The sequence below is a fragment of the Perna viridis genome, chromosome 14 (genome assembly GCF_037379345.1).
Source record: "Perna viridis isolate PV_CMFRI_1.1 ecotype Kerala chromosome 14, ASM3737934v1, whole genome shotgun sequence".
NCBI classification, from domain to species: domain Eukaryota; kingdom Metazoa; phylum Mollusca; class Bivalvia; order Mytilida; family Mytilidae; genus Perna; species Perna viridis.
In genome coordinates this window covers 14,858,143-14,869,083 of record NC_142458.1, presented here as the reverse complement: position 1 = coordinate 14,869,083, position 10,941 = coordinate 14,858,143, and the positions used below count along the sequence as shown (strand labels likewise).

Genomic DNA, 10,941 nt, shown 5'->3' with positions numbered 1-10,941 from the left:
TTATGAGCAACTCAGCGGGTGTTTCTAGAAAAGCAAAGGACGCTTACCCTACTGGTGCACCTGGTCCATGCTCCCAGTTTTTAGTGGAGTCCGAATTGTTACTTTGTATGTATTATTTTACTTACTTTATGATCTTTGTTGTGTATGTCTGTTTCCCATGTCTGGTCTTTGTCCCTGGATTACATCTTTTGATTACCGCTATACCATGGTTCCCTTGATTACTCTTTCAACAAGTAATATGTCTTCAGAATAGAAACCAATGGGAAGAGCTCCATTGACAGACGTTAGACGTGCAGGAAGATCTTAGAATTGTAAAGAGCTGAGATTTAGAACCAATGCAATTGTGAAAGATCCATTGAGATTCGCAAAGTAGCCATTCGGGAAGAGGCAATCAGACACACTGCGAGGATCTACAAAAGAAGTAAAAAAATGAAATAAAAAAAAACTATCAAACTCATAATCATAAATCGGTAGGAAATTTCAAATGATGCATGAACTACATTAATTAAGATTAGACCGACGAAAATGATATAAGCCAATATGTTTTTACTTGGTACAAGCATTTTAAAGTGAAATAATTGGTTAAACCATGCACATTTAATGGCAAACAAATCTTCCCACTATTACAGCTATAGGAGTTCTGGTATAAGTTTTTGTTGTGCATACAAAATCTAAATTGAAATACAGAAGTCAACTCAAGTTTCACACCAATCATTTGTCTAAGAAATCATGATTACACCGTGATTACATATGATCACTTCAAACATTTCCATACATGAATCTACTTCTTTTGGCGTAGATACTGTAATGACATACTAAGCAAAGTAATTTATGTATATTTGTAGAAGAAATAATTCATGCATTTTATACATAATTTCAAAGTAATGATATATGACTATTGAAAATTTTTGATTGACATTTACAGGTTAAAGTTTCAAATCTTATTTCAATTGCACTTTATCACCATTAACATCTGAAATGTAGAATCAGTGAGTCAGTGTTTGGATCAACAAGGGTTGGGCAGCGATTTGATAAACATCTTCAGACTTGTATGGCGCATGTCATTTTGACGAGGAATACGTAGGAGTAGAAACCACACACTATAAGAAGTTGAAATATCAGCATGATTATGTTCCATACCGAGTGTCAGTGGTATCTCTAAGCTACCAGAAACCTTTTATTCCTTTTACCATGATGGTAGCATCCTCAGAGGGTTCAAGTACTGAGCAAAGTTCCAGCAACAGTTTTCTCTCATACCCTGTAATGTGAACAGTGTCCACTTTATTCAACTTTTCTTCTGACACTTCTAGGACTGAACGGATCATTGATTTTTAGGCATTCCATCACGTAGTACAATTATTATCAGTCTGAAGTCTGTTCTCATCCTCAAATATTTCAGTTGCATTAAGAGATTTCCTTACTTACTTCACAAGATTTGATACCATACTGGTGACTGTTTTTAAATGAAAACTTGCATCCTTCAATCCATGTTTAATAACTAAATTATCCCATCCCTGGTTGGGAATAATACTATTTAAGTAAGCGAGTAAGTATTGCGTCTGGTCCTTTTGACTTATATTCATTAAAACCATGCTGTAATTGAAATATCCCTTTTTATTGGCTGAGATGATGTGCATCTGTTGGCGTTGGCTTGTGCTTTTGTCTAGGTTGGTTGTATCATTTTTTTTTCCGTGTAGAGATAGCTTTAAATTTCATGTCACCCAAGGTTGGTTAACTTGTTGAGTTGTTAGTTTAGCTTGTACATATCTATCGAGGAGTTTGATGAGAGATAAAACGTGGCTGCCGTTACTAAATATAAAACATTGGGTCAAACAGTATATATCAAAAACCGTTAGGTTTAGCCAAATTCTGACTGGGTAAAAGTGTTCAGCATGATGAGATCTATCTTCGGTCAAATTTTCGTTTTTATCCATTAAGCAACGTTGGAGTTATTGCCCTTTTTCAACGTTTTTTTGCTATTTTTAATGTTATTTCTATCAAAAATCTTCTCCTCTGACACTACCTCACCAATTGAAACCAAAATTGGTACAAATGTTCCTAAAAGTATCCTGCATAAAACTGACGTGGGGAATTTTAAACCGTCGAGAAGCATGGCCGCCATTACTAAATATAGAACATAGGGGTCAGACAGTAGTTTTTCGCATTTATCTCCAAAACCGTTAGGTTAAGCAAATTCTGACATGGGATAAAAGTTTTCAGTATGATGAGATCTATCTTTGGTGAAATTTTCGTTTTTATCCATTAAGTCATGTTATAGTTATCGCCCTTCTTCAACGTTTTTTGCTATTATTAATGTTATTTCTAGATCCTAGAGGTATCCTGTATAGAACTGATGTGGGGATTTTTGATCCGTGGAGAAACATGGCTGCAATTACTAAAACTAGAACATGGGGTCAGACAGTAGTTTTTCGCATATGTCTGTTTAGCCATTCTTTTTCAATGGCTGCAATGATCCTTATTATTAGGACAACAAAAGTCTTCAGGGATGAAAGTTGACAGACGACTCCTTGTAGGAGTTATTGCCCTTGAAAGGATTTTTTTACAATTTTCAGCCAATATCTTGAAAACTATAATAGATAAAAAGCAACTTTTAATTGCTGACATGATTCTTATGATAAGTCATACCAAAGTCTTCTCGAGTCAAAATTGTTGGACAAGTTCTTGTTTAATTTATTGCCCTTGAAAAGCAAAATTCAATCAGGTGAGCGATTCAGTCTTCTGGGAGCTTCTTGTTTTAAAGCCAAAAATAAGAGTATTTAACTCTGCGATTTTCAAAGGTACGAGTTTCCCGCACATTCTCAATGTACAAACAGTAATAAATAAAAACAAAGAAATGTTTATCAACAACAACTAAGTGACGTTGTACTTTATTAACGAGCTGGGCTTTTCTCCCATAAAACTTTTTTGGGTTATACATAGGCACTTCAGTTGGATATTATCTACATGTAACAATTACAATAAACTTTTATCTGAGTCTTTTTTTCAGATTTTTTTATTGAGGAGGTAAACTGGAAATGAAGGCAAAAGACAGAAAAGCGTGAATAATGCTAGCTAGTCCCTTTCCTATGTGCCTCCTAATGTACAATGTTAGTTATGCACCAATTTTATTAACAGTAGGTCGATTCCTAAAAATATTGTGAAAAAAAAAAAGATTGTGTACGAATTTTTCATTCTGAATATTTATCGTTTCTACGTTATATTTTGCTTTCTTTTCCACTTAGTTCCAATATCAATTTACCCCAACCACTACAAAATCTGAAACAAGACTTTAAATAAAGTTTATTGTAATTGGCACTAAACTCACTGTAGTAGCTTTTGTTTTGTTTTGTTTTATATTGTTTTGGTCTATAATTTGTATGCATAATTCCAATGTTTGTAACATGTAAATAAATGTTATTTTTTCTTCTTTTAGCATTCAAAATTAACGCTTTAACTGTGATAGAATATTGTATTGTATAGTCTTGTCTATAAAATTCAGTATAACATACATTGTATTTAATTAATGTGAAAAATACCGCTATGAAGATGTGGGATTTCCGTGTTTCCACCGAAAGTATGTTTTTCTTAATCTATGAATAATATGTTAATAGGATTTCAAGCAGATTAAGCCACAAACATCATAACGTTTATTTATAAACAAACAAGAATGCAAATCGTGCATGGCAGAAAAACAAAATACTGCTATATGTTCTGATGGCCTTTCATTTTATCATTCATTGTCATAGCGATGCTCTTTTACTTCTCTGCCAAACCAAGAATGAATCCGTCTCAGAGTTTGTATCCTCTTTGGCCGATGAGCTGTTTGGCACAAATGAAGAAATGTGATTGGAATTAACAGTGGAGTTGTAAATTTTATCCCGAGGTTTTCGCCATTTATAACAAGAACAGGAACAGACGGAAACGATTTCTTGGAATTCTGGTCGCTCCTGTGCATTACCAACAACTGTAGAGTTTCCGGTTATGACGTCACCTTCAAGGTGTACTGCGTTTTGAGCAGCTACTGCCGCCTGAATTTCATCTCTACGTTCATCCTCTTGGTTCAAAGTTAGTACTCGCAATACTAGCAAATTCATTGCGGCAGATATAACCGCCAAGCCAAACAAAATGAAAATCACGCTTAGAGCGACGTAATGGGGTTTGTGCTGAAGCATACTGTCTTTTTGAAGTGCAACAAAATCGCCAAACCCTATGGTGGTAAGGGTTATAAAGCAATAATACAACGAATGAAGGTACGGCCACCTTTCAAAATGTGTAAACATAAAAGCACCAGTTCCAATGATGAAGGTCGAGAGACTCATTGTTACGAATATCAGATCTGTTTGTGAAATCTCAGTGTTTTTCATTCGGAAACATTTCTTGATTTGTTTAAGTAAATACGTCACAAATGTGTTCAGCCTTTCACCAACGTTCTGAAACATGATCATACAAAGAGGTATGCCGACTAAAGCGTACATCATACAAAACAGCTTTCCCCATACTGTCTTAGGTGTGCTGTGTCCGTAGCCTGCAAAAAAAGTAAATGCCATTGGTCAAAATTTTGATAATTGTGTAGGTAATAAAAGAATTAACACTGTCACAAAAACATTCAAGTCGTATATATCATTTTACGATTAGCAGTGGCCTTTTCAATAGAAAATGTAATTCAATTTGTAATAAAGACCATCTTGTCAAGGTCGGATTATCATACTATTTCTCTAAAGTTGAAAAAGAATGACGTACGTTTTGCTATGTAGTCAAGAATCCTTTTCTTCGTTAAGTGTAAAAAAACGGCCAGTCACTGTTCTCTCTACAGACAATTTCTAACTGAAAAATCAAAGCCGTTCGTTTTAGACTTCCGGGAAAAAATCCTTACTGACTTCAGTATTACAATGATTTTTTTCTGTTTAGCACTTTGATAAAGAAAAACATAGAAATATCAATGACTTGTTGAAATTTGAATTCTATTTCTACTGAAATATTAAATTGCAAAATGCGTTGTGTACGACAATTAAAAATGAACAAATGACGATAACAGAAATAAAATGTACACACTTTTTTATGCTGGTAATGAAGTGTTAATAGTTAGTTCATGTACATGTACATGCAGGTGTACATGTTGTACATCGACACTTTAAGTGGGTTGCAATTTGTTACAGCGCGTGTCACCTGAATCTCGATTGGTACGACGGGAGTTACCGAGTAAAAATCGTGCGACCCTGGTTATTAATTTTTTTTTATTATTATTTAAATCTTCTGTCTTGTCATTTAGGTATGGTATGCGTACCAACAAATTATTGCTACAGCCACTACGCCTCTGCTGTAAAATAAGTTGCCTTGTCTATATGCGTGTTTTTACTGTAAAACTAGAGTTACCTCCCGTACTACAATTTCAGCAATATTCCACGAACTACTGTAACTTTACTTTTCTTTAGAAACGCACTTTGTGTCAGATCTTGTTTTTAGTTTTTGATATGTTTTTTTTTTTCATAAATGAAAAAAAGGAAAATTTGTTACATATTTACATAATATAAAACCGCATACCTATCAAAGCTACAACTACCAATGAAAAGTAGAAAGCACCAGAAAACTTCCATTGGATCCCAGCCTTGTATGGCTTTGATTTTATAACATTGTTGCTGATCCGCCGGAAATGCTCTTCAGAAATGTTGTATTTCCGGATCAATTCATCTCTTTCATTGCGAAGCCTTAATTTATTGTCGGTTTCTTTCTCCGATTCAAGAGCATCGAAGACGGCGGCGCCGATGAGAAGGTACGTAAACGTGCAGACAACAAGGGATAATGTTCTGACGTTTTGTCTTTTCATCTTGTATTCCTTGAGGTCCCCGTCCATGTCTCTAAAAAGAAATGTACATTTTCATTAAAGATTTAAAAAAAAACCCTTAATGCACTCTGTTTCCAATTTTTGTGAAGTCCTTGTGACCGAGATTAATTAATAGTACCCCGTAGTCATTATTCCATCATTGTGATTCTTTTTATTTGCAGTGCAATGTGTACATACATTTGTATATGTATATGTATACATGTGTACGTAATGTGTTATTTTTGCCATCATTTTTTTTTTCGAAAACTGTAATAGTTTATTTACCGTGAGTTCTTAATCTAAACTTTCATCAAGGGTGTTTCATTCGATTTCATACAAATAAGACGCACATGTATTCTTTACGATTCTAATGAAGCGAAGAGCGGGTATTTCAACTATCAGTAGTTACACGTATGAGAAACAAAGATGTAGCCCTTTGGGGAATGATGTAAATTATCTGAAATACATATTTTTTTTTATTTGAACAGTTATGTGTTTCTAAAATGCATAAAGTACTCCTTATTTGCTATCCAAATGGAGAGAGAATACATTTACTTCATCTAACAGTAGTTGTTCGAAACAAAGACTTTGCCCTATTGCAATGTATGTATATCTTTCATTTCAATATTTACATGTATATGTTCCCTAATATGCAGAAAGAACTCCTGGGTGAGAAAACATGTACAATGCACTTTATAATAACGAAGACGATGCCCTTCCTCAGCTGATTTAAATTAGCCGAAATGAAAATCTTACATTTCAACATTAAACTGTCATCGCCACCGGGGTTGATTTTTACCGTTTCGAGGGCGTGTTTCTAACATGAATGTTTCTTATGATGCTTATGTTCTGAAACCTACGTTAAGACATTTATTACAGCAGACCATGTTTTATCATTCACGTAGAGATGGAATCAGCAATAAAAACATCAACAACGTGGAGTTTGTAGCTACTAGTCAAAGAGTAAAATCTGTCCGGATGAAGCATGTCGTTTCTAACATGTAAATATATGTTATTTTTTCAAGCCATACAAATGTAATTGGAGAGGCGGATCCTGGGGAATTCAACTTCTTTCAGGAAAAGTCTGTTCATTGTGAGCAAAAATATGGAAATGATAGCCTGGAATCCCTTTTTCAAACATTTGAATCTGAACATCCCTTCCTCCTTTGAAACATTACTTGATAACATGCTGAGACTGTGTTCAAGATTAATGGACAACTACATTGTACATGTTTTAAGGTTGGATCCTGATTCGAAAGTTTTTCTATTTAATTTTCAAATAAATACTGTATTTTGTCATGATCAGGACTACAGGTATAAAGCTCCGAATTCTGTTAAACGACAAAAAAAGCTTCAAGATAAATAATATTTTCAGGGGCGGATTCAGGCGGGGCGTGGTGGCCGTACGCCCCCCCCCCTAAAATTTGCAAAGCATGGGTTGTCAGGGGTAGATTTAGGCGGTTTCAGGTTGAAACTTTAATTTCTCGCCAATTCTAACACAAAAAATATCTACATCGGACTCACTCTAGAAGAATATTTCAAAAATTTAACCTAAAACAATTTTTTAACTGTAACCCCCCTAACCAGAAATCCTGGATCTGCCTCTGATTTTGACTCAAAGATTTTAACTGACCTATCCTCCTTGTTCGGACCCTTTAAGTCTACATGTATTTTCGAAACTCGATTGATTCTACTGCTAGCGGGTTTTTTTTTGGTTTTTTTTCTGTATCACGAACAAAAACATTTAACGTAAATATAACTCTCCGCTAAAAAGTTTATGCTTAACCCGAACAGTTTGTACCTTTCGAAAAGATTTGAAATCAGTAATACAAGTATCAACAACACGTTTTTGTTATGTCTGTTATTGTTTTACTTAATGCATTTAAATTCTGTAGTGAAAAGTGATTGATGGCAAAATATTCAACGTGTAGACAATGCCTTTCCACCCACGTCAAAATGTCTTAACTACAAATCACTACACTTGCCACATTATTGTACTGCAGTTAGGCTCACAAGAACTTGTTATTCCGATTTTTATAATGCATTGTGTATGTTTAAATGCATGCAACCAGTATAAACTACAGAAAACGGTGGGATCAAATCTTTAAAGGTAGCGACCATTTGATATCCAATGGAGGACTAGGATTAAAATTTCGATCCTGCATTTTAATTTCGAGTCAAATTAGCTTTTTTTTTCGCGCGATTAGGCGCTCCTTTTGTTTTGTTGAAAATTAACCATAAATTTTACAGCCTAAATCTGCATCCTGCATTTTTCTCAGAGCCTTAACTGCCCTGACTTTTTATTCCTGGATTGGTGGGTCCTGCCTTTTTCTTTCAACTTTAACCATAGCCTTCCAAAAGAATCAAATGGTTGCTCCCTTATTAAAAAAAAACAGGACCGAAATTTCTGAAAACACGTCAAGAACGAGCATAAGAGCTACATGTAAAAATAAGACCTGCAGGCATTAGTCCGTTCCTTAACGCTGAAGGTTGCTCTAAAAAACAATACAAATGTCTAGGCCAAAAAAAAGAAAAATATCAAAATAAACCTATAAAAGTACAAATGTATACGATTTGACCTTCATTTCGGAAACTTTTAACATAGACCAGTTAGGTGTGCCTGAACCGGGAGAAGGAGGGTGTGAACAGGGCTTTTAGTTTTTGAAAAGAAGAAACTGTATACATTATTTACACGTTAATACACGTCTAGTCTGACTGTCTCTACCACGGGAAAAGGGGGGTTAACTTAATTAATTAAAAAATCTGTGAGCATGTAACGAGGGGACTTTTTGTTGTAACTATTCCCATCTAAATTTCTTACTTAACCCACTGTTTACTGAGTTTTTCATTCAGTGGCGGATCCAGAGGGGTTAGCACCCCTCCTTTTGATAGAAATATTTGTCATTTTCATGTGTAAAATTGTAAAACTGTGTATAAAGGTAAATAATGTCCCAGCACCCACTTTTTCTTCAGAACCCCGCCTAATGCCCCTCCTTTTCAAAGTGTCTGGATCCGCCCTGAATTCGTTGGTTGATTTTGTTATGTTTGTGTTTTTTTTAATATAATTATATACATGTACATTCAGAAGCAAGGTGAATTGTAAATATTCATTTCGGGTAATGTTGACTGTTAACCGTTCTGTTTTGTTAAAGGGATAAACTTTTTTTTCATTTTTATGGCGGGTTAGGATCCTATCTTTTTGTTGAGAAATTTAGGTCCTGCGTTTTTAGGCATTTTTTTTTAAATAAAAACAAAAAAATATTAGGGCAATAATAGATCCTGTCTTTTTTCTTATGGCCTATTCTTTTTATTTCTTGAAAATATCAATCTTGCCTTTTCTCAAATTTGATCTTAGTCACCCCCCCCCCATAAAAATCATTTGGTAGTTCCCTAGGGGCGTTGCAAACCTGTAGATAAAACCAGATTAATAATCAAACAACACTTAGGTGGGCACATGAGGAAGGTATATTTTTTTTAATGTTATATTTTTTCTGTATTCAAAACATTGGAAAAGCAATCTCCGTCACTGAAAGGCCTAATACATGTATATGTAGGTAGCAACATCTCAAACCTGCATATACTAGTTTTTCAATATTCACGGTGTATTATCTTACAAAAAATCAGATCATTCATTAAAGTACCAGTGTCTTTAAACACTATGATTTGCCGGAAACAGGGGGTGGCTTCAAGATGATGCGTCCCATTTATAAAATGACCACTACAAATTTAGCACGAAGCGCCCTTTTTATAAAACTGGATCGGCCCACCACATTTTTCTCTTTAAACAAAATATATTAAGTGTAGATGAGGTGCCAGCTGGGGTTCCCCAGAAAAAAGGGGTGTGCTAGAACATTATTTACCATTTTTGTAAATTTTACACATGAAAATGACCAATTTTCCAGTAGAAAGGAGGGATGCCAACCCCCTGCATCCCCCGCCCGGATCCACTATTGAAATGTACTAGTACTGTTTGTAGGTAAAAGTACATATGTACTTATCTTCGCATACAAAATTAACTCACAAAGGGTACATGTATGATCGATGCAAAATAGAATATGTATAATTGATCAATCCCCAATCGAAAACTTCCTTTGATCGCAAGGATCAAAGACGCGTGTTTACATGTAATTACACAGATCTACTAAATAATGCAAATGTGTTAACAAAGCGTAAATTGAACATGACAGTTAATTTGCATACTAAATGGTTCAGAATGTGGAAGATATCGATCCAGAAATTGTTTTTAAAAATGTTCACATGTTGATCAATCAAGATGCAGCGAAATTATTTATAAAATCACGCTGAAATCATGCAATTGGAATTCGCAACAATTACACACAATTATAGTGAATGATTACTTACTTTTTTCTATGTTAACATCGGTGAAACAATTGAAATGAACTGTGTCTTCCAAATTATTTACATTTCACATCCGAGGTATTGATCGTCCGCCCGCGGTCTTTAGGATAGTGTCCTGAAATGTTGAAATAAAACTTCAGCAAATTAAAACAGGGTCTCTGCAAATTGTTGTTGACTTCACTGCATCCTAGACTCCATTTTGAAAACTAATTGAGTATCGCTTCCTGATTGTAGATGTCGCTTCCCTCACCATCAGCTGAGGTGAAAATCGATGGCGGTGATCGATTGCTACTCGGGGATTCTAACAGGCTGAAAATCTTGTTATCACGAGATTATTTTAATTTGAATTGATGCGGTTTAGAAATGACAGATGTTATTGAAAAATTGTCTTTGAAATGTTTAATTGGTGTTCTGACAAAACACTTGATCACACGTTTAAAAACGCAGGTCCAAAACACATTTCATATTTCACGTCCTTCGCAAAAACGAGGCAACGACTATGGACAGATTATTTAAAAAAACTGAACGGTAAATGTAAAACTAAATAATTGAGATTCAAAATAACACATCTCTATTAAAATCTAATCAATTTATTTATTAAACGTAACGAGATAGTAACGTTAAGGACAAAGTATTCAAATTTCATATAAATTGTTTGTTTGTCTGTTTTTTGGGGTTTAATGCCCGAGTAGCAATATTTCAGCTTTATTCAGGCGATGAAAATGAAGTGGATAATAAAATGAACATGAAATGATGGTGAA

The 10,941-nt window shown here is 34.6% G+C and overlaps 1 protein-coding gene across 1 annotated transcript; it reads right to left on the bottom strand.

Moving 5' to 3' along the window:
• Positions 1 to 3,634: 3,634 nt before the first annotated feature.
• On the bottom strand, positions 3,635 to 10,399 carry LOC148598330 (two pore potassium channel protein sup-9-like). Its single transcript, XM_088561463.1, has 3 exons — positions 10,184 to 10,399; positions 5,542 to 5,855; positions 3,635 to 4,525 (listed from the first exon to the last, which is right to left on the bottom strand). Exons 2-3 carry the CDS (start codon positions 5,849 to 5,851, stop codon positions 3,741 to 3,743), a joined length of 1,095 nt encoding a protein of 364 aa, XP_088417589.1. The 5' UTR covers positions 5,852 to 5,855; positions 10,184 to 10,399; the 3' UTR covers positions 3,635 to 3,740.
• Positions 10,400 to 10,941: the final 542 nt, after the last annotated feature.

What these genes read in the sequence shown, in the direction of transcription:
- LOC148598330 (XM_088561463.1), bottom strand. Translation starts at nt 5,851, where the DNA reads ATGGACGGGGACCTCAAGGAATACAAGATGAAAAGACAAAACGTCAGA. An exon ending in GGTAGTTGTAGCTTTGATAG is followed by an intron (nt 4,526 to 5,541) that starts GTATGCGGTTTT and finishes CTTTTTTTGCAG; the next exon opens with GCTACGGACACAGCACACCT.